Source organism: Dipodomys ordii, unplaced genomic scaffold, assembly GCF_000151885.1.
Source record: "Dipodomys ordii isolate 6190 unplaced genomic scaffold, Dord_2.0 Scaffold64, whole genome shotgun sequence".
Lineage (NCBI taxonomy): Eukaryota > Metazoa > Chordata > Mammalia > Rodentia > Heteromyidae > Dipodomys > Dipodomys ordii.
Window position 1 is genome coordinate 5,809,507 of NW_012267280.1, and position 23,512 is coordinate 5,833,018.

A 23,512-nucleotide genomic window follows, 5' to 3' on the forward strand; every position below is an offset into this window, starting at 1 on the left:
GTGTGTGTGTGTGTGTGTGTGTGTGTGTGTGTGTGTTCTGTGACCAAGGGCCTGGCATTCAGATTTCAGAAGCCGAATTATAGGTGGGTTTCTTCCCTCCTTGCCTGCCTGTCTACCTGCCATTCTTGTCTTCAGTTTTCCTCTACTTGTCTTCTTTTTCCTCTACTTTGTCTCCTCTGCTACTGGATCCAGACTCCTCTCTGGCCTACCCTGACCATGTGGCTTCTCAGACATGTTGGGGCGGGTCAGGGATGCTGCACTCTTGGAGGCGTGTTCTCGGCTCTGCAGGTAGTATTGGTGAACGATCTTCTGAGAAATAGATAGGGACCACCTGGGGTTTTCGTTTTAATTAATAAGGTATACTTTTTGAGGGTTTTACGTTTTTAGGGAAATTGAGCAGAGCCAAGTTTGCAACTCCTGGGATCCTATCCAGTTGCCTCAGATTTGCCCTCAGTATTGTGTGGGAGCTGGCTGTTGACTCACCAGGCCCAGCCTCAGGGCCAGGGCTGTAGAAAGCTGAGTCTTTTCTGTTTTGCTCTTGCCTGGCTAAGGGGCCGATCGTTTTCACTGATCTTATCAGACAATCTGATTTGGGTTTTGATTTTTCTCTGATTTCCTGTTTGTGGTTTCACTGACTTCTGGTCTCAATTTACTCATTCTTTTCCTCTGCTTTCTAGGGCTTTAATTTGCATGGGGCAGAGAAGGAGATGCTGAAAGGCACAGTGGCCTTAGGGTAACACTGAAAGAGGAGGTGCATTTAGATCAGAACTGGACAGGCCTTGCTCTAGTACCACATACCAGGTTCAGCACCAAACCTGATGTGGCATCTACTTTCTGAAGAGGCTGAGGGCTTCAGTTTTCTCTCTCCTAAGGTCAGGTTGATGTAGCCCAGGTCTGCCGCCCTTCAGTCATAACATATTTCTGAAGGCAGCCTCCTTCCAAGAAGTGCCAGCATTGCTGCAGTGTCATTATGGGTTTGGAGTCTCTAGATAGTGGGCCATTTGCCCAGCCTTTCTCCTTTCTTTGTAGTCATTGCTCGACCTGGTCGTAATTTACTATAAACAAACCTGTGCCTCTTCCCTGGTGGTTCCCTCAGGTCCTTGATTCTCCTATGCAGGCTGCGTTTGAAGGCCTGCAGTGGGAGGGTCTAGGGTTTTTAGTTGGAAGGGAACTCAAGAGATTTTTCCAGTTCAGTCTCCCCTTTCTAGTAACAGATATCTTAATATGTTCGTGTACCCAGTCCCTCATGGACTCTAAGGCCCCTCTGTGTCCTACCTACAGGCTGAGCCCTTCATTGTCTGCTGCCCTTCTGAACTCAGTTGCTATCTGAACTCAGCAGGACTTTGGAGGCTGTGTTCATCTGTTGCTCTTCTAGATGCATCTATGGTAGTCAACTTCCTGGCTGAGGAACAGAACCCAGGCCTCTGACCTCCCAAGCAGGACATGAATTCAGGTTATAGGAAACCTTGCAGAAGACTTTTCCCTGCTGAGGCTATTGGTGAACATGCCTGGCCATGGTGTTGTGAGTAGACACTAGTGTATCCAGTATCATTCACGAACACGTTGGTACCTACCTCTGAAGCGGGCCAGGCCGGTGAGGCATGACAGGTCTCCTGAAGGAGGCCCTCGTGGTGCTTGAGGCCAGTTTGGAGCTTAGTGCTCTGGACATGCTGAACACCTTTAAAACCAGGTAAGTCTTCCAAGTTCCGTATCTCATGAGACTATCATTGTGCCTTGCAGGGCAAGGTCCATCTGGAGCTGAGGCTGAGTGAGGTCATCACTGACACAGGCATTGTTTGCCATAAGCTTGCAGCACGGTAAGTCCTACCCTGGGTAGCGTGTGACTCTCACAGATGCCCAGTTAGTCATGCCACACTTCTGCAGAGGTGGGTACTACTTCAGGTGTTAGAGAAGAGGGACCCGGAGGCTGGAACTTAGGCCTTCCACGCAGGTGGAAATGCCTGGTCATGTGCTACACCTGGCTAAAGTTAGTTCCGAGAGTTCACTTCAGGTCTCTGGCCCCCTTGTGTGCAGGCCTCTGTAATAATCTGGTGGGAGCTGTGGGCCCCAGGATAGTGCTGATGCCTCTACTCTATTTTGCACATGATGTGGGTTGGCCCTGACCTCTGGGCTGTGACCCCAAATGTGCCGGGCAGGTTGTTTGTACCATTCGGAGCTTCTGCCTTGTCATCTTTCAGTTCTCAATGGCTCTGTCCCTCCACATGTGTATGTGTATGTGCACACATGTACATGCTGATGTGACAGGATGCGATCTTTAGGAGGTGATCAGCAATGACCGCATGTTCCAGAGGTCAGGCATCTCATGTGTTCATTAATAAATACCTGCTGAGCACCCCAACCATGGCACTTCACATTGGTAACTCTGAGGATTCCTCCAGGAATACACGGTCAGTGTGAGTGCTAGTCCCTGGATTGGCTGGGGTCCTTATAGAACAAGAGCCTGGCTGATGCAGATATGAGCTAAGCTGAGAACTCTGGCCTGGGGCCTTTGCAGCAGGCACAATGTGTGTGAGCAACTGGGGCATTATCTCAGGAGTGAGTTAACTTTTTTTTTTTGGTTGGTCCTAAGACTTGAACTCAGGGCATAGGTGCTGTTCCTGTTCCTGTTCCAGCTTTTCTTCTTGAGGCTAGTGCTCTACACTTTGAGCCACAGCTCTACTTCTGTTTTTCTGGTGATTAATTGGAGATAAGGGTCTCATAGATTTTACTGCCCAGGCTGCTTTGAACCACAATCCTGCCTCTTGAGTAGCTAAGATTATAGGCATGAGCCACCAGTGCCCAGCTAGAGGCAACTTTTATAACATTAAAACATATAGTGGAGAGAGGGCAGAGTCTATGCTATAAGATGAGGTTACGCAAGGGGAAGGGACTAAGGGATAGACTCAAGAGGACCATTGTTGCTTTCCTGGCTGAGCAAATCCAGCCCCTTAATGAACCTTACCACATGCTAGCCCTCCTGGAGCTAATGTTCATACTGGGCCTGCACATAGATGTATCACTCTGGATGTTAGTTGAGAAAATTATCAGGAAAGTCTGCAGGGTGGTGGCTTCCAGACACAGAGAAGCCAGTGACTTGGGTTTGAATGAGGTAGTCATTTGCAGGTGACAATCACTTTTTGGCTCAATGCACATATCTGTCTTTGGCCACTTGCCTGAATGAAGGTACAAGAAGAGGACATAGAAAAGTTCATTTCTCAATTATGTTTCTGTCTTTCTAAAAAAAAAAAAAGGTAGGTTATCTATCCTAGGATGGCCTTGTTTATTTACTTACTTTTAATTTAATTTTGTTGTCAAGATGATATTCAGAGGGGTTACAATTACATATATAAGGTGTGAGTACACTTCTTGTCAAACTTGTTACCCCCTCCATCATTTTCCCTTCCCCCCAGTCCCCTGTTTATTTAACCTGTTTCTTTTAACATGAAGAATGTCCAGCTCTTGACTATTCTTGGTGGTGACAGTGAACACCTGAGACTACACAGCTTTCTTCTTTGCCTGACTGAGAACTGTCTCCTGTGCTGTCTCCCTATATACAAGTATAAACTCCAGTAAAGCCTCATCCAGGTTATATTTGCCTATTTCTGATATTTATTTCCAATTTAACAAAAGAACCTTAGGCTAATGATAACAGGGATTTTATTTATAAACACTGCTACAAGCCTAGGAGTCCATTATCAAGTGATTCTGTGTGTGAGAAACAGCAGTGTACATGCCACCCGCCTGGACCAGGACTTGGAGAACGAGCTTCTATTATCACGTTTGGCTTGGTCTTTCTCATGACATCCTGATCCACTTTGTTGTGGACCAAGCTCTGCTGTCTTTTCAGTGTAAGCTTGACCTGTAGGCTAGAGAGTCTTGGAGGCAATCCTGAGTCATAGAGCTAACCCCTGGCCATCACCAGGCTCTCCTCCCAGGCCCAGAGAAAGCAGTCTTAGGGTTTGAGCTAGAGAACAGAGTGCTTCTGAGAGCACCGGAGTTGAGTACAAATGAAGAGGAGACAAAATAAGAAGTCCCTTTTCAGACTTGCAACCAAATAATGCTTGTTTCCTGCTATTAGCAATTGTGAAGAGAATGAGTGCTGAGGCTTTGTGACTGCCCTTCTGAACCCTCTGGAGACTCTCACAGGACAAGGGGAGGGGCAGTGATGGGAGAGGTATCAGGTGGTATCATTGTTGCACACAGCATGTGCTTACTGGCCCTGGGCTCCAGATCCCGGTTCAGGAGGGGTTCAGGAGGCTCCAGCAGGTTGTCCTGGTGGCAGGCAGGGAAAGACCAGCACAGACTCGTGGAAGAGGAAAGGAAGGAAGTCTACTCAGGACTCCCTAACCACACAGCAGCTGCAGATCTTGACCTGGCCAGGAAACAAAACCTTGTCTTGGGGTGTAGGCTGAATATCAAAACTTTTAAATACAAAATGTTATATTTGTACTTCAGAGTCCAGATTCAGTGACTTGATATGTTCCAGAGTTCCTGGGCATCAGCTGCTGCTTGAGAAGAAACATAGTGTAGACCTTTTACTCCCTTGTTTGTGCATTTGTCAGCCTTTCTGTTCATGGAACTTATTTCATGTAGTGTTATAAGTGACTATCCCTGTTTTCAAGTGATTAAACTTGGCTCTCTGTGATCTCAAGTGACCCAAGTGCTCATCTTCGAGGGCTGCACAGCTACAAGGCAGAGGCTATTGCCTGGCATCATGCAACCAAAGTGCAGGAGGCCAGCACAGATGCTATTCAGTTGCACTCTGCCAGAGGTTCTCTGTCTGCCCTGAGATGTCTCATGTCTGTGCAGCCATTGCAGAAGAATCTACTGGACTAGAGAAGAGATCGGTGCCTGGGGCTCTCTGTAGCAACCACACACACCTGGATGCTAGCATTGCACAGGTCACATGAAAACTGAGTGATGCTGTCCATAACGAGGGATGTGAGGCCACTCCCTCCCAGGACATCAAATTCACACATGCCTACTGCCCAAGACTTGCCCCCAGCTGAGTCTCACTAAACATTGTGTCAGATTGACCTACTGGGAGGGACTCACCCTGGACCTCCTCTCCTTCAGAGGTCTCAGCCACCCTGAGAGGTTGGCCACCATGTTGCTGTTGAGTTTGTTTCCTTCCTTGTGCTTATTACGCACAGTTCTGTGTGGCAACGTGGATAACCTTGTGATGTTTACAACTGTCTCACATTTAGCATGGTAGACAAGCAGACATGAACTTTACAGAACTGGCTTTGACCAGCTCTGCTCTGTTTTCTTCCCAGTGTAGCCTAGAGGTGAAAGATCTGGACAGATATGTCTCCAATGGGTATGTTAGGGGACAAGTGAAATTGTCTAGTAAATAAATTAATGAAGGGATAGAAAGTTATCAAAGATACTTAGGCAGTGTGGAAGATAAGCAGACTTGCTCCAGAGATCAGAGGAAACAGTTGAACAGTACAGGATGAAGCTGATAGGAATGATGGTAAGCTCAGGACACCAGTTCGAGGGTTGAAGTTCCTGCTTCCAAGTGATGGAGTCACCGCACTAGACCCTTACTGGCAAGAGCATTCCGTGTGCACGCACCGTTTCAGATGTAGGCTCCCTGGGCAGGGCTCTGGCCCCTCTGGGTAGTGACGTCACTCCTCTTAGGTCTGCTTCTTCCTGCCAGGAAGAGGTTTAGCAGGCTGGCCAGGGTTCAGGGGGTCTGCAGCATTGGGGTAAGTTCTAGAGGAGAAAGCTCAAGTGGATGTGGAACACCAAAGGGCCCCTTGGATCCCCCTATACAGCGAGAGCCTTGTTATCAGCCGGGGCATGCAGGGCACAGGGCACAGCTTTGTAGTAGGGCTAAACTATCCCTGTATGAGAAAATCCTTTAAAACAAGAATTGATATGCTTAGCTGAAACCTTTCCTGTGGTCCAGCCGACAGGCTTCTCCTGTCATCTTTATTTTTACTAGAGAGCAACAAATGGCAGTGGGAAACAAAGTTCACAGTATTCAATATTTGCCCATACCTCATGCCAACAAGTGGGAAGTGTGACCTAAAACCAGCAGAGTCAGCTGGGACATGATCTGAACTGGAAAGCATGGCGGGTAGCAGGAGGGACTGTTCCAGAATGTAGGGCAGCTATGAGCCTCAACATGGGTTCTGACTGCAGCAGTTAGGGAATCCGCAGGAGATGTGTATATGAGGGGCTGTAGATAGTGAGGCAGTATCTACTACATCACTGCAGTCAGCCAGGGTGTTGTGGGGAGTCGTGCCTGTGGTGGCCCATCCCTCTCCATTGCTTCTAGTTGTTCATCTCCTCAGGCTTGTGCTGGGTTACCTTAGCCCATGTGTTCTGCACCTCACGATGCTCCTTTATCCCTCAGAATCTTCGAGTGCCAAGGACTGCCCATTGTGAATGGGCAGTGTGACCCCTATGCCACAGTGACCCTGGCCGGACCCTTCAGGCAAGTTACCCTCCCGTCCTGTCCTGTGGGGTTTCGCATCTGTTCTGAGGCACAGGATTCTCCAGGCCAAGCTCAGAGCCCTGTGAGCCAAGAGGCCGGCAGCCCTTTGGGGTGTGGACAATGTGGGCTGGGCTGGGATGCGCTTTGTAGCTCCTGTTTGTTTCCTTTATTATTCTAAAATTGCTTTGTGAAACAAAGCATTTTGGTCTTCACTAGGTTGTCTGGGCCTTCATAACATTTCCTCATTTGCATACCGTCTGGAGGAGGAAACAAGCAGGAATACTTACAAGATAAATAAGGCAATAAACCACTGTGCTGAGATAGCTCCATTTTCTAACAGCTCTGGAGCCGATGGTTGTTTTTAACCCTAACCTTTCCTCTCTTGACTAAAGGTCGGAAGCCAAGAAGACAAAAGTGAAGAAGAAGACCAACAACCCCCAGTTTGATGAGGTGTTTTATTTTGAGGTTGGTGCTGTTGGGTGGTAATGCTGGAACACAGCACCAAGGCTTGGGCAGAGTCTCCATCTGAACCAACTCATGCCCCCCCTCCAATCCCCGTTGTGGGAGTCTACGGGAATCCAGTTCCCCCGGGTTTTCCTCCTTGGAGAGAAAGGATACTTCTCCAACTGCATGGGGAGATGGGGAGCCAGGGTCATCCAAAACACTAGACAGGGGCTCTGTGCTAGAGGTTTTTGGATTGTTTTTCTGGCTATTCACCCCAGCATCCCTGAGCAGGGAGAGGCTCCTTTCACTGGAAATGAGGGTTTGAGCACAGGGGGAAATAATTCAGAAGTCCCCTGGATGCCTGGTATAACGTGGAGCCAGCATTAGTCAGGCGGGTGAGGCTGGAGACAGTGGGGAAGACTGTGGTTACACAGCCATGAGCTTGTGATACAGGCAGCCAGGTTCCTTCTGGGCCTTAGCTCTTCCTAATGACCATGTGCACTGGGAGGGAATGTGGGCAAGACCTTAGCTCCCCTCCTCAGAACATGCCCTGTACAGGGAGAGAAAGCCACAAACACCAGTGGCTTAAGGCCTCAGCTCATGCTGACATGTTGAAGAGGGAAGGACGCAGTACAGGTGTGTGTCTGCTGTGAAGGCCCTGTGGTTAGCCTGTGGGTGACCACAGGCACTATGGAAGGGAGAGATCATGGGTCAGGTCAAGGGAGAGGCAGCTGGATATGTAAGGGAGAGATCATGGGTCAGGTCAAGGGAGAGGCAGCTGATAGGTCTGGAGGCAGGTCTTCAGAGAAGGCTCACCGATACTACAGGAAGGAGCTGTGCCCTGGGCAGCTGTGAAAGTCCTTAATAGTCAAGCAGAAATGAAGGTTTCATAGATCAGAAACAGGCAGGAAGCAGCTGGGCTTCACTCTAACCTCAAGTATCTCCAAAACAGGAAAGTCCCCATGGTCAGAAAATGTGAGAATGCTTGAGTAGGAAAGGTGAATCAAACCAGCAACATCTTCCTATGTGGACTACGGAGTGCTTCAGGCCAGAGGATCCTTGTTTTTAACTTTTATTTGTATTTTTATCATCTTTAAGTAGTTGCACAAAGGGGTTTAATTCAGCATATCAGTTTATCTTGACCAGCGTCAGTGAATCTTGATCAGTGTTACCTCTTCCATTGATCTCCCTCCCATGCTGTTTGAACACAGCAAGCAATGAGACACAGGCCTCTCCTTGGCTGGGTGCCTCCATCTGTTTTTGCCTATGTTTGTTTCACGAGAGAGGCCGTGTTTCTGTATGGTACATGTCTATTCACTTGCCAAGGAAGTGGTCCCAACTCCCTTGATTAAGGCCCTAGATAATTACTAGAGCCATGATGTGGTGTACTTGTCAGACCCCCATGGGCCTGTAGCCCACCCTCTCCCTGTGGCCCTTTGACCCAGCTTTTGTCTCACTCCAGGTCACCAGACCCTGCAGCTACAGCAAGAAGTCCCATTTTGACTTTGAAGAGGAAGATGTAGACAAACTTGAAATTCGGTGAGTGAGCAGTCAGGACCCATGCTTCCCACTGGACAGTTTGAATCTGAACTCCAGCTTTTGTTATCTGCTTTTTTGTCTTGTTCTCAAAGTAGAGGTACAGACAGAGATGAATGTCCTTTTCTTGACTAGTTCAGCACCAGAATTGGTAGCAATTAGAATAGAATGTTCTGTGTTATGAACTCCTGCACACTTAAATGTTGGGGCCAGTGTAGCATCATGGTTCACTTTGCACCATCTAAGAGGTAAGCATTAGGAGATTATAATTTGGCATCTGTGAGACTCCATCCTTATCGACCCAAACTGTCAAAGTGGTGGCCTTAGCACATTATAGCCATGGGTGGTTTGGGGTCTCCTGAAACTCTTAGTGTGTACCCTGGGGTTGTCATTATAAAAGATCCAGGATTAGTTTTGAAACCATCAAGTCATTTTACCACCAGTACTGTCCCTGGGGACTCCTACTGAGAACTGGCAGGTCTGTTCCTCACAGCTCCTCCTATGTCCATGAAGCCAGGCTTCCAGGGGGCTGGACGTCTCAGCACAGCTCCTGTCCCGTCCCGTGCTGCAGGTTCTGTGTGGGTCTTTCCTATCTTATCCTCCTAAGCCTTCCCCTGCACTCTGCCCTACTATGTGACATCCTAGATCCCAGAAGCTGGATCTGTAGGACAATGACATGGGGTAGGCTCAGGTCTAAGCCTCCCACTCACCATGAAGAGGATATGAAAGAGGAAAGGAAAGGAATAGGACTGGAGAAAGGAGAAAGGACAGGATGGAAGCATCAGCGAGCATGTTGGACGTCTATGTCTTGGCCTCTCTCCATGCCTGGTTTGTGGCCTGTCCCTAGTCTGTTGTTAGAGAATGTGCTAGCCATCACATGATCAGGCTCCTCAGTATGGAAATGATCAGGAGAAGATGCAGCAGCCATTACTATCCCCAGATAGGCCTCTCTTCCTAGTGGAGTGTTACACTCTGATGAGGAAGGACAGCCTCAGGAGGGCCATCGGAGGCTTCTAGACTGACTGATGCTTTGACAGCCAGAGTGGTAGAACCTGCACAGCACTTCCTACCATTGACAGACAGCATCTGTCACTGCCAGATGCAGATAATTCTATGGCCAACATGTGAGAGTACTAGACATTCCCCTTGGGAAAAGCATCAAATGCATGGCCCTATCCTGCTGGCAAGGGCTGGACTGTGCAGATGCCACCAAGTAGGTGTGTCTGGCTCCTTGGAACTCAGCTGCAGTTGGCCTACCCATGGGCAATGCCCAAGGATTGTGATCACCCCAGCAGGTCAATCCCAGAGCCAGGGGAAGCAGGGCTCAGTGTCCCGGCAGGGGCATCACAGTAACCCACTGGTCCTCTTACTTGTGTCAAACATAGCGAGTGTGGCAGCCTTCCCTGCCACACAGCAGCTTCATGCAAGGGAGCTTCTGGGGTTCTGAGATTTAGTTTTACCCCATCCTCCATGCTGAGTCTACACTAAAGAGCCAGGCTTGTGTGCTACAGCAGAGCTGAGGCACCCAGGGCCCCCGTGTTCATCCCTGATCCCTGTCCATGTGGGGGCCGTTGACTTCTTTTAGGTAAAGGAACCCAAGCCACCATAGCCAAGAGTGGGGGCAGCATTGTCTCCTTTGTGCATGGCATGCTAATTAGTTTTCTCCACTGCCAGGCCATTTGTGTCCCTGTTGCCGTTCCCCAGACCCAGATGTAGAGCCCTGTCTCTTACCAGCTATCCAATGACCAGACATGGCCTGACCTACCCTTTCTCGGGGCAGATCCTCACAGACACTGACTTCTGGAAGTGGAGGCCTCTGTTACAACCCACCCTCTTCCCCCCGCCAGCCTGGAGGCTGGCACAGTCCAAGTCCTTCCTTCATCAGGCTGACTGGAATACACTCATCTTTTTCAGAGTTGACCTCTGGAATGCCAGCAACCTGAAGTTTGGAGACGAATTTTTAGGGGAGCTAAGGATTCCGCTCAAAGTGCTGCGACAGTCTAGTTCCTATGAAGCATGGTAGGTGCACATGATGGGGACAGAGTATCCGCAGGTGGTCTTGAGCCACAGAACGACACTTCTACACTGGCTGAGGCCCTACCTGGCTCCACCTGCTTCTACTTGGTTGGTAGTTTGGGCTTATTTGAGCTTATTGATCAAGTTTCTGCTCTCGCAGCACATGAGAAACAGCAGATAAGGGAAGGTGACAGGCAAGCACATTGAGAGCAAGGGATATGACACTCAGAGCCTTAAGAGAAACACAGGAGAGTGATAAACACCAGACTAAGATTGGACAGAGCTGGGTCTCCCCAACCAGTGGGTGGCTATCATCAGGGTAGGCCCTGTGGATGGTCTTCACCTTAGTTCTTGAGTCCCTGGCAGGGTGGATTGTCCATTCTTGCATCCTAGGCTTGCCTCGTGTGCAGCCTCTCTCTGCCTTGGGGCCCACTGGAGTGCAGGAGAAACTTGCACCTTAATTTTTCTCCAGATTTTGCATCTGGCAGAGGAAATGTAATTGTACTTCGTGGTTAGTCCATACATTTTCTTCACAGTACAGGTGGATGGTGCTGAGTGTCTGGTCAATGGCCCAGCGTGCTGTTGTGTCACTTTTGTGTCACTCATTTCCCCATTTACAAGGGTGGTACCCCCTCAGGCTTTCCTCTAGATCCATCTTCTGGCAGTTCTTACAGTCTCTGAAAATCATCAGAGAGCACCATGTCCAGGGCCTTGGAGGAGGCTCAGCCCCAGCCTCCTGGATAGGAATATCTGGTGGAGAGGGATGACCAGACTGGGCGGGAGGAGGGAAGAGTTCCACTCAGAATACAGTGACCACTGGGCATCTGTACAAGCCAACCTGCCCCACACTTGTCAGAGCTGCTCAGTTTTTGAACTGATGGGTGCTGTGGTCCAGAACTAATCACATCGACAGCAGAGTTTCCCTAGCCTTTTACCCATCTTTCTTCCTAGCAGGTTCCAGGTTCATTTTGCTCTTTTTTTTTTTAACCTATTTCTTATCCCTCTGTCATCAACTGGCTTCCTAGTCTGTGGCTCTGTGAATGCCAAGGTGGTCACACCTTGGAGTGTCTTGTAGAATGGCCCTGCTGTCCTGGCCTCTTTCCACATGACAGTAATGAGGCAGGGTAACTGTGCACAGGAGCTCCACTGCTCTGAAGATGCCCTGTAATGCCTGTGGAGGGTGTTATTCTCAGTTCTCCCTGTTTTCCCTCCATGCCAGGTATTTCCTCCAGCCACGGGACAATGGCAGCAAGAGCCTAAAGCCTGATGACCTGGGCTCCTTGAGGCTGAATGTAGTTTATACCGAGGACCACGTCTTCTCTTCCGACTACTACAGCCCCCTGCGGGACCTGCTGTTAAAGTCTGCAGATGTGGAGGTGTCTGTGGAAATCACACTCATCATTTACAGTGGGGGGAGGTATCATGGGGGTCCAGGCCCACCTGCTCTGCTCACTTAGCTTCTGAGACACCTATCAGGCCCACTCACCTGTCAGACCACATCCAGTCATCCACCCTAGTACCACTCACTCTCCTGATACCTTTCCAGGCCTTGTCTACCTGCTAGTGGCCCCTGAATGCTTTGGTGATACTCCCTGGAGCCTTTCCTGCCCAGCTTACTGCCCTTTGCTGGGCAAGGACACCCTGCCCCATGCAGTTTAGGGCCATGGGAACCTGGCCTTCTCAGACCTCTCATTGTGATTGGCTGTGGCTCAGCATCATGGGACTGTCTGCCAGGTGCCTCAGAACTGCTGGATTTGGGGGTTGACAGGAGGAAGCAAAAGCCCCACCCTAAGGCATGGATGGACAGGGTACACATTGGAGGTCTTGGTGTAGGCATTCATAAAGTCGTATTTCCCTGTCTTAGTAGAGAGCTGGGCTGGGAAGGTGGCTTGGTGGTAGAATGTTTGCCTTGCACACATGAGGCCCTGGGTTTGATTCCTCAGCACCACATAAACAGAAAAGGCTGGACGTGGTGCTGTGGCTCAAGTGGTAAAGCGCTAGCCTTGACCTGAAGAGCTGAAGGACAGCACCCAGGCTCAGAGTTCAAGACCCATGACCAAAAAAAAAAAGCAGAGAACTGTGCAGTGTTTAGCATGGTTGGCAGGTAACCCTGCTGTGCCCCACTTACACTGGACACCCCCGGAGTAGAGTAGTGCCCAGGGTGCTGGCCTTCACAGTGGACACCCCTGCCCCAAACCCTCCCACCCCGGGAGTGGAGCAGTGCCCAGGGTGCTGACCCTCACCCCGTCCTTTCCCAGCCTGTCTCAGCCTCAGCCGCTCACATCCTGGGTGAGGTATGCAGAGAGAAGCAGGAGGCAGCCATCCCCCTGGTGCGGCTGCTGCTGCATTATGGCAAGGTGGTGCCCTTCATCAGCGCCATCGCCAGTGCAGAGGTGAAGAGGACCCAGTGAGTATGCCTCAACCCTCCCCTGCTGGGCCCACGCCCACCCGCGGTGCCCCTTCTCACTGAGTCTGTCTCTCATGACTACACCCCAACCTGCCTGCTGTCTCCCCTCCCTCTGTGCCTGTCTCTGCTGCGCATCCTTCACAGCCCTGCCCCCTGTGTCTCTGTTCCTGTTCTGCCCCCCACCCCCCACCCCATGCTGCTCCCTTTTCCTCCTGCTGTTCCCCTACCACAATGGGAAGCTGGACCTCAGGAGCAGGCTGTCAGGGTAGCATGTTTCCCTCCAAAACCACATCCAAGTATAGAGTCGGTAGAAACGATGGGGCTCTCTGGGGGCTCTGTAGATTCCTGCTGTCTTTGCACAGATACAGATACGGGTTCTTTCAGAAAGTACTATTTCTCCAGAGATCAAAGGAGAAATAGGGAAAGGGAACAGGCTCTGGGGCTTAGGGACTGACCCTGCCAGCTCTAGAGAACTCCAGGTGTCCAGAGCCCACATCTCTACAGCACAAATGGATTGTGGGTGCTGCTTCCTCCACATTAATGCCTGATGGTCAGGAATAGTCAGGAGTGAGAGCTCCTACAGTGACCAGCACAAGGGGACACTGTTCCTTCTGCTTAAGGCTGGGGTGTGAAGAAGCCACCCTGCAGAGGGCAGAGACAGCTTGGGGGTGACCCATGGCACAGTAGTACACTGTTGGGACAGGGTTATTTTCATAGCACAGTCCTGCACCTTGGGTTCTGTTTAAGATACACTGGAAACTCGAGTCTGCATCTGATGAGTGGATGCTCAGGGAAATAGACACACTAGAGATTGGAGTCATCATCTGATGAGTGGACAGTCAAGGAAATAGACGCACTGGAGACTCGAGTCCTCATCAGATGAGTGGATGCTCAAGGAAATAGACACACTGGAGACTCGAGTCCTCATCTGATGAGTGGATGCTCAAGGAAATAGACACACTGGAGACTCGAGTCCTCATCTGATGAGTGGACACTTGGGAAATAGACACACTGGGAACTCGAGTCCTCATCTGATGAGTGGACACTCGGGAAATAGACACACTGGAGACTCGAGTCCTCATCTGATGAGTGGACACTCAGGGAAATAGACATTGAGGGCTCGAGTCTCCATCTGATGAATGGACGCTCGGGGGAGGCTCTGCTCCCTCAGTGCCTCTAGGAGATAAATACTTTCCCTGATGGTATTTTCCAGAGACCCCAACACAATCTTCCGAGGAAACTCACTGACATCCAAGTGCATAGATGAGACAATGAAGCTGGCAGGCATGCACTACCTACATGTCACCTTGAAGTCCACCATAGAAGAGGTGAGACAGTCTGTCATCGCCATGTGGTGGCTGGTGTTTCTGTGTAAGACAGATAAGGGAAGTGGGCAAAGGTCCCTCCATGGGGACTCCCCTTTATTAGATTTATAGAGGGAATATTCTACATGAGCTCCAAAATCTTAACTTTCTCAAATGGAAAAAATACTCAAGAAAATCCCTTACTCTGCCAAAGATGAAAGGACATTCAAGAGAACCCAGATCTTCCCAGGGACGCTTTTCAATACTCTGTGTGTCCAAAGGTCCTAAGCTCACTGGCTGTGATACAGTGCTGCACTCCCTGGCTTTTGTCCACATTTTTGGGTTCCTCTCAGCTGTCTGGAAAGAGGTGATCAGCTGTCTCTTGCTGCATTGCTGCGTTGTGTTGCGTGAGGCAGGGCCTTCCTTAGACTGCTGGATTCTCAGCTGGGACACACACACACACACACACACACACACAGTGCCCTTGCGCGCACACACACACACACACACACACACACACACAGTGCCCTTGGCTGGACAGTCTGCTGGCAGACACTTCTAAACAAGCCTGCTCTCTCAAGAACCCTGGGGCTCTGCTCTGTGCTGTGTGCAATGTATGCAATGCCATCTCCATCACACCTTCCAGATTTGCCAGAGCCACAGGTCCTGTGAAATCGACCCAGTCAAGTTGCGAGATGGCGAAAATCTTGAGAACAACATGGTGAGGCCCCTTCTCAAAGCTAATTTCCAGCTGGCTTCCACCAGCAGCCCCTCGGATGCTGTTCTGAGATCTGGGGTGGGGGTGAGGGCGGGGGGAAGGGGAGGACTACTAGGCACCAAGTTGCTTTTCTGACCCTTGGCCTTGCGCACAGCCCTGAACACACTTGTCACGCTTGCCTGTATCCTCGCTCACCTCCTAGTTCCATCAGTTCCTGCTGCCCTCCCAAAGTTTGACCTGGCCAGTGTGCCCAGCAGCTTCCTTCTCAGGAAAAGCACAGGCACTCGGGCTGCTCAGAGCTGGGATCACAAAGCTAGCATTTTCATCTCTTCCTGTGGTACCCTCATGCAGCTCGGACTCCATTTGGGTCGTGCTTGTAAACAGGCAGATTCTAACCCTCAGAGGTGCACCCTCGTGGACTTCAGTCCACTCTGTGCTGTCCAAGGAGAGGGGCCCATGCCTCTAGACAAGGCAATGATTATTTCACTATGAGTTGTTGTTCAATGCATTTGTTATTTTTTTGCCAGTCCTGGGGCTTGAACTCAGGGCCTGTGCACTGACCCTGAGCTAGCACTCTACCACTTGAGCCACAGCACCACTTCTGGCTTTTTCTGTGTATGAGGTACTGAGGAATCAAACCCAGAGCCTTGTGCATGCAAAGCGAGCATTCTACCACTGAGCCACCTTCCAGGCCCTGTACAGGGCATTTTTAAAGGGAGGTTGTTTATAAATGTCACGGAGGAGCCATGCGTCAGTGGCTCACGCCTGTAATCCTAGCTACTCAGGAGGTTGAGATCTGAGGATCGCGGTTCAAAGCCAGCCCGGGCAGGAAAGTCCGTGAAACTCTTTTTTATTATTTTTTTTTTTATTGCGAGGCTACCATACAGAGGAGTTACAATTACATGGGCTGTGAAACTCTTATCTCCAATAAACCACCAGAAAACCGAAGTGGCCCCATAGCTCAAGTGGTAGAGCGCTTGCCTTGATCTGAAGAGCTGAGGGACAGTGCTTAGGCCCAGAGTTCAAGCCCCATGACTGACAAAAAAAAAAAAACAAATGTCACGGAGGGTTATCTGCTCGCTGGCACTGCTGTGGCCTTCAGGAGACTCCAAACCAACCATACACCCATTACAGGAGAGCCTTCGGCAGTATGTGGACCGCATCTTCACCGTCATCACCAAGTCAGGGGTGAGCTGCCCCACTGTCATGTGTGACATCTTCTTCTCCTTGAGGGAGGCAGCTGCCAAGCGCTTCCAAGGTGAGCCTCTTGCCAGGGCCCGAGTTGGCACGCAGCCGCCAGGCCACAGAGGGCACCGCCCTGCTCCAGAGTTGCCAGCTTCGTGGGAGGAACATCAGTCCCCTGGTGTGGGCCTGTTCCCCTGAAGCTCCTTTTTCAGGGTTACGAACGCTGTGCCATGTTTGTCAAAATGAGCCATTTTAACAGACCTTTCCTTCTAAGGGAAGCTTTCCCTCACCAAGTGACTCGAACCTTAGAGGGCTAGGAAAGGAGGGCTTCCTGTGGCTCCTAGGGGTGCAAGGGTCCAACCTCATGGGATTTCCTGACCTCACTACACACAGACCTCCCAGCCCTGGATCCCCTACCCCTTAGAGACATCCCACTGAGCAGACATCCCACCCCGTACAGACGTCCTGCTGATCAGGGCACAAGTTTGATCAACTCACTCAGGCTAGAGTCACTTCTCAGCCAGAGCAGGCTCCTTGCTCCCAGGCTTAGCAGTCTGGGTTGATGTGAACCTGCCAGCCCCAGGACAGCCCTGTCCCCAGAGCCTTGGATCAGCAAGTACAGAGGGTCAAGAATGCAGTTCCCAAGGGAAACACTGGAAGGAAACAAATGATAAAACTGTCATCTTAACCCAGCTGAGACCAGGCCACTCCATAATGAGTCCCTAGACAGACCCAGAGTTCTGTGACCCAAGCCACCAGAGAGTGTGCCCTGTGGTGACAATAAAGTGAGGGTCAGCAGATAACAGCTCATACCTACATTCTAGGTCCTCTGGAGACTGAGGTAGAAAAGGTGGTCTAAGGACAGCCAGGACAAAAAGTTCTTGAGATCCTAATCTCAGCATAGAACCCAGGCATGGTAATCTGTGCCTGTCATCCCAGTTATGGAGGAAAGCTTAAAATAGGACAATTGTGGACCAAGAAAGCCTAGGTAAGAAGAGACGCTTTCTTAAAACTAACCAGAGCAAGCTGGGTGCTGATGGCTCATGCTTGTAATCATACCTACTTGGGAGGCTGAGATCAGAGGATTACAGTTGGAAGCCAGTCCAGGAAGGAAAATCTGTGAGACTCTACATTTCCAGTTAATCACCAAACAATTGGATAAAAAAAAAAAAAAGCTCAGGGACAGTGCTCAGGTACCAGTGCCTCAGTGTTGGACCAAAACTACAGCAGCAACAACAAAGAAACAGCATAAAACAGTATAGCACCCAGCTAGCAAGATAAAGCCCAACTTTAAACTTCAGTACCTCTAAAGAATAAAATTTTAAAAAAAAATTGAGGACAGAGAGATGGAGAAATACTGTCATAGAAATAGAAGAAAATATACAGAGAGTGAGACATAAGAAGACATATAGGCATGCATAGAGAAACAGAACCAGGGAAAAGCAGATGGGGGGGGAGGAAGGGAGAGGGAGGCAGGCAAAACCAGAACCCCACTTCTCTATGAGGCCCCAAGGAGCTTACCTCATAGGTAAGGTTGGGAGCTCCCATACATTAGCGCTGAAATTCCTAGTGGAAATGAATCCTCCATCTACCTGCAGATGACCTGGATGTGAGGTACACTGCTGTGAGTAGCTTCATCTTCCTGAGATTCTTTGCTCCTGCTATTTTGTCCCCAAACCTCTTCCAGCTGACACCTCACCACACGGTAAGTGACCCGGCCAGCCAGTCCTGAACATGCCAGCACGGCCCTTCTCTGTTCAGTTTGGTTCATTAGCCTTTCTGTTCTTTCAGCTAGGTTATTTTTTTTTTTTGGGGGGGGGGTCCAGTCATGGGGCCTGAACTCTGGGCCTGGGCGCTGTCCCTCAGCTCTTCAGCTCAAGGCTAGTGCTATACCACTTGAGCCACAGCGCCACTTCCGCCTTTTTTTTTCTTTTTGTTTATGTGGTGCTGAGGAATCGAACCCAGGGCCTCATGCATGCAAGGCAAGTGCTCTACCACTGAGCCACCTTCCCAGCCCCTCAGCTAAGTTATTGTACTAATCCATACTAAACTATACTTTGTGTGTATATGTGTCCTGGGGCTTGAACTCAGGGCCTGGATACCATGCCTACGCCTTTTTGCCCTCAATGCTAGCACTCTACTCCCTTGAACCACAGTGTCACTTCTGGCTTTTTCTGAGCAGCTTATTGGAGATAAGAGTCTATTGGATTTTCCTGCTCAGGCTGGCTTTGAACTGTGATCCTCAGATCTCAGCCTCCTGAGTAGCTAGGATTATAGGTGTGAGCCACCAGTACCCAGCATACTATTTTTAAAGGCTATATGAATGGCTTGACCAGGGCCTAAGGGGCTGATTACATGAGAAAAGCAATGTGCTCATCCTGTTTTGGTTATTTGTCTATTCATGGAACAATATTGTCTAGCACCAGCCACAGGCCAGGCCGGTGAGGCTAGAGCTCTGCTAGGCTAACAGAGTACCTTATCCCAGATAGGTGTGCCAGCTAGAGCCCCCTTGGAGAGAAATCGCCCTTGGTAAGAGTATCTGCATATGCATGCAGGATAGCACACTTGTGTTTTCCTTGGTTCTAGTTTAAATTTCCCAGCTCTCTAATAGCCTGGGTAGGGTCTCCGCTGTGGCCCTGCAAGATGCCTCTCATTTTGAGCTGTGCCTTTGTGTGTCATCTGGAAGGCTGAGCTGGGCAGCAATTTGCTCACTTTGAGCAGATCCTGGAGTCTCTCTGTGATGGGCCAGTCGGGTAGGATCTGGCCCCAAGGACCTTCCAGAATCCTACTTACTCTTAGTCCGAGTGCTCACACTATGGCAGCTTTAGATGATGTTGTTTGTCCTGTCACCTGTGACCCTGGAATTGGTTATAGTATCCCTGTAGGACTGAATCAAGTCCAGTATTGCTCTTTTCTCATCTTCTAGGATCCACAAACATCCAGAACCCTGACACTTATCTCAAAAACAATCCAGACTCTCGGAAGCTTGTCCAAGTCAAAGTCAGTAAGTCTGTTCTCATTGTCTTTTTTAGTAACACTGATTTTTATAGATCTCTTCAGAAACTATGAAGTGTGTATTCAACACATGTCTAACGATAAACCAATCAGCTACAGACACAGGTCTTTTGAGCATCTCCCAGCTGCTTCTGCTCTGGGAAGAGCACAGATCATGCTATTCCCTGTGGTGGGGTACTTTCTTTCAGTGGATGAAGAGGGTGGCCATGTCTCCTCAGGAGTGTCCTAAGCTGCCTTTGCTCCAGGAACTCCTAACCACAGACAGCCAGGGGGGCACTTGATCCTCCCAGGGTATGTCCATAGTGCCAGAAGGCAACCAGCAGTTCATCTGTGTGCAGCCTCCAGTGTCTGTGCTGGGACGCTGAGGAAGGGATCTTCATTTCCTCTTCATTATCGTCCAACTCTGTTGGTGTTGTATGTAGGCCAGGCATTCCCTGGGGCACCACCCTCCCAGCCTGGGAAGGGCTCTGTGTCAGCCCTGGCTGGGCTCATGGCCCCAGACCCTAGTCAACATCTGTAGGCTGTATGTGGTTCTGTAAACCTGGAGCTCAGATGTTGGTGACATACAGGGACATGTTGGGTCCTTTGTATCAAAGGAAATGTCCATTCTGAACCTCTAATGGCATCCTTTAGTGTGCAGTGTTCAGAGGCTCAGGCTAAGCCCCGGGATGGGCCTGCATCTTCTAGCTTATCCACAAGAACTAGGGTCTCCTCATTTGTTGTGAACTGGGTCTGTCTTCCCCCATACCCACTAGCACTTTCAGGCCCAGTTGTCCATCATCAGTGACTTGTTTCGTTTTAGGCAAGTTTTAAGGAGTCATATATGGCAACATTTTACGAATTCTTCAATGAGCAGAAGTATGCTGATGCTGTAAAAAATGTAAGTATGAGACTGTCAGTGCACTTTTCCCAGGACTTCATCACCTAGTTTGTATTGTTAGACAGCTTCTCTGATCCTAGATGCCTGCTTCAAACCCAGCCCTGTTTGTGCCCCTAGGACGTGGCTCCTTTTGGAGTCGGTGTCTGGAGGCTTTCTCCTCCTCAGTCCTCTGTGGCCACGGCCTTAAGCCCACGTGTTCTGCTCCAGTCCTAGCAGCCCTGCTGTGTGTTGGGTACCCCTCGGTTGTCCCAAACACCCTCTCTGTGCCCTACATTAGGGTTGTGCGTGGGGAGAGTGACCCCAAGCTTCATTTTTCTCTACTGATCAGAAGCAGTCCCCACTATTTCTCTCAGAAACTGAAAAAGCACTGAAAGGAAGAGAAGGAAGGGACTGGGGTTCAGAGTAGCCCTTCACTGACAGGAGGATCCAAAGAAGTCTCAAGACAGTCGATTAGAGTGGGAGAATCCTGGGCCAAGACAGAGAGCCCAAGAAAGGAACAGCTGTGACCCTGGAGAGCTGGCGGGATCAGTCCCCTCCCCTCCTGGCCTTGGCTGCACCAGCAGAGGCCAATCTGGGCTCCCTATGAAGTCCTGTCTGGCACTGCCAGCACCTCAGGAGGTCCTGGGTGATAGAGATTGGTAGGACTGGGCTTGGGTGGGCTGTTGGGTAGAGATGAGGACTTCAAATTATAGCTCTTACAGGACCCAGGTCCCTACATCCCCACATTCTCTCCACTGTGTCAGAGAGAGGGGCATTAGCATCTTGTTTCTATCAGAACAAAGGGACCTATATGCTTCTCACCTGAGTCTGGCCTTTTTCCATTTCAGTTCTTGGATTTGATTTCATCGTCGGGAAGAAGGGACCCTAAGAGCATAGAGCAGCCAATCCTGCTTAAAGAAGGGTAAGCAGCGAGTCCTGCTGGATGGGGAGAGACAGTGGGGATGGTGAGTCATACTGGTGGCCAGCCAGGGTCAGAGACTTGCTGGGCAATGGGAACCACGCCTAGGTTCCTGCACCCTGAGGTCTTCCACTGAACCTTGGTGGCCTTGTTGGTGAGCAGTCCATGCTCTGTGACCACTCCATGTCCTGCCTCTGAGCACTGGGGTTTCCTTCCAGAACATCAGAATAATCTGCCCCTTGTCTGAATATAAATGACTGCCAGTCCTGTCCCTGGCCCTGTTCTCATCTTCCAGCAGGGCTCTGCTCACTCAGCTTGGCCAGCATTCCTGTAGGGCCCCAGAAGACCTTCCTGGCTCAGCACTAGATTGCCCTAACCATCTGCTTTTTTTGGAGGGGGGGGTGCCAGTCCTGGGGCTTGAACTTGGGGCCTGGGTGCTATCCCTGAGCTGCTGTGTTCAAGGCTAGCACTGTACCACTTAAGCTATAGCTTCACATCCAGCTTTTTTTGGTAATTAGTTGGAGGTAAGAGGTTCACAGACTTTCCTGAATGGGTTGGCTTCAGACTGTGATCCTCAGATCTCAGTAGCTAGGAACACAGTCATGAGTCATTGGACCTGCACCTATGAGTATACGGAATTACGGACATGCATGCAGCGATACATGGCAGACGACTGGCCAGCATGGGACTGGTTTCTCCTGGGCCCTTGCCAACACAGCTGAGATCCTACTGGTTTTCCAAGTAGTGGCACCACATGCCATTCCTGCTGGCGTCCTGGGCATTTATACTTTTGAGCCTCTACCTCACATTGAGCTGCTGATTCTTCCTCTGCCTCCCATCTGTGTCCCTAGCTATGATCAGCCCAGCGGGGGCTACCTGAAGGGCATCTTGAAAACAGATCTGTCATCTTGGTTCTGAGGGATCACCATATCCTACCTGATCATCCAGGTTTACTCAGGGTGCTGATGATGTTTGTAGAGGTGCTTATGTCCCAAGATACACACACACTTGGCAAGACACAGAGCCACAGAGTTTAAAAGCATGTGTGTCAGGCTCAGCCATTCTGTGAACATGGAATCAGAATGCCTTATTTGCAGCCAGAGGTGCTCTGCCCCAGCCCCGCACTCCTACCTCCTCTTTCCCATTGGGGAAGGGTGATGATAGAAACAAGTCATTAATGAGTGAGTGACTGGGCCTGAGCCAGGTCTTGAGCAAATGAATTCTCATAAATCCATTTTCTAGAGAGCTCCAAATCCTCTATATGTAACTACACTCAGCAGTTCCTCCCTGTGCACCGGACTAGAATTCCTAGTAATGCAGAGTTTGCAGTTTGTACAGTTAGAATTTACAAAGCCTCATGTACATACAGTATGTATGAGTATTGTACTGTATGTACAACTGTACATACAGTTGTAAAAAAATTGTTTTTCCAAGAAATCCTACAGTCAAAACATTTAGGACTCTCCACCTACTAACTCAGCTGTTGCATGATCCAGAATCTCCATAAGTGTTTTCTGGCTTTTGAAGGTAACGCCTCCAGGCTGGGCTTTCAGCTGCCAGCCTCACCACGACCAGGTTGCCCATGTGTGGGGGGACATGCAGCTTTCCATCTGTGCTGGCCATAAGCTGAGTCCCCAACAGTGGCTGGGAGTGCTACTCTTTGCTTGCTCTGTGGCCCTTGGGAGTATAGGGAAAAGCTGTTCTACAGCCTGTATTGTGAGACCTGGTTGCTTCCTTCTAGAACTTTCCTTTCAGTTCCTTAGCATGGTTTTCCACATCCACATTCCTCCCAGCAGAACATTCATCTGCAACCTTGCTTTTCTGTTCCCTTCTACCTGTCCCCTGCTCTCTGTTGCTTTTGCTTTTCTTTTTTATTCCTCTTTTCTTCTCTTTCTGCTCAACATACTAAATCAATTAAAGATCCCACACTAACGATGATGAACTGGAGTTTTATTCTCCATGGATCTTAAGGAGTAGTTCTGATCTCCTGAGTAGGGGGGACCAGGTGTGGCAGTAGCAGCCCAGGTGGGTTGGACAAAGGGGCGCACCAGCTTCTTAGCATGTGACAAGCCTTTGAGCTGACACCACCACCTCCAGCTGGGCTTCATTCTTGTTTCCTATCCCCCTGCCTCCCAAGCCGTGCCATGTCTTCCCTGTTCTCGGCCGGCCCACCTTTCTAGTTCCCAGTACAAGCCCTCATGCTCTGTGAGTTGCGGTACCACATCCTCCTGAGTGTGTCTGCTGGTGTTTTCTACATTGCTCTGTTGGCACCCAGGGCAATGGAGACATGTCTGCCGAAGCCCATGTCAGTCCTCTGGTAGTGTAAGGTGGGCACTTATAGGAGGCCATACTTCTCCAAGCAGAGCATGTGTCCTTCAAGTTTTCTCTTGTCATTAGAAAATAAAACAAGAGGGGCTGGGAATGTGGCCTAGTGGTAGAGTGCTTGCCTAGCATGTATGAAACCCTGGGTTCATTTCCTCAGTACTGCGACGGACCAGCTCGGCCGGAGCACTGGGACCGATGGGACAGGGATCATGGGATAGATGGGCAAGGAGTCAGCAAAGTGACAAACAGACACAGACTCAAAAGAATTGCATCTGAGTGTATCTTTATTGAGGAGAATTAACATTTTTATACAGTGTGTGATTGTGACATAGATTCTTT

General features: G+C 49.9%; 1 protein-coding gene across 2 annotated transcripts in view; it reads left to right on the forward strand.

Moving 5' to 3' along the window:
• The window catches only part of Rasa3 (RAS p21 protein activator 3), a 58,431-nt gene that overhangs the window by 24,616 nt on the left and 10,303 nt on the right, over nucleotides 1-23,512 (forward strand). For both annotated transcript variants that reach the window (XM_013022798.1, XM_013022796.1), the window contains exons 5-18: nucleotides 1,741-1,817; nucleotides 6,365-6,445; nucleotides 6,838-6,910; nucleotides 8,352-8,428; nucleotides 10,340-10,444; nucleotides 11,661-11,817; nucleotides 12,700-12,848; nucleotides 14,062-14,176; nucleotides 14,799-14,873; nucleotides 16,005-16,128; nucleotides 17,654-17,760; nucleotides 18,982-19,059; nucleotides 19,873-19,950; nucleotides 20,778-20,851. In XM_013022798.1, the coding sequence (XP_012878252.1) occupies nucleotides 1,741-1,817; nucleotides 6,365-6,445; nucleotides 6,838-6,910; nucleotides 8,352-8,428; nucleotides 10,340-10,444; nucleotides 11,661-11,817; nucleotides 12,700-12,848; nucleotides 14,062-14,176; nucleotides 14,799-14,873; nucleotides 16,005-16,128; nucleotides 17,654-17,760; nucleotides 18,982-19,059; nucleotides 19,873-19,950; nucleotides 20,778-20,851 (1,370 nt within the window). The remainder of the gene's footprint in view (nucleotides 1-1,740; nucleotides 1,818-6,364; nucleotides 6,446-6,837; nucleotides 6,911-8,351; nucleotides 8,429-10,339; nucleotides 10,445-11,660; nucleotides 11,818-12,699; nucleotides 12,849-14,061; nucleotides 14,177-14,798; nucleotides 14,874-16,004; nucleotides 16,129-17,653; nucleotides 17,761-18,981; nucleotides 19,060-19,872; nucleotides 19,951-20,777; nucleotides 20,852-23,512) is intronic.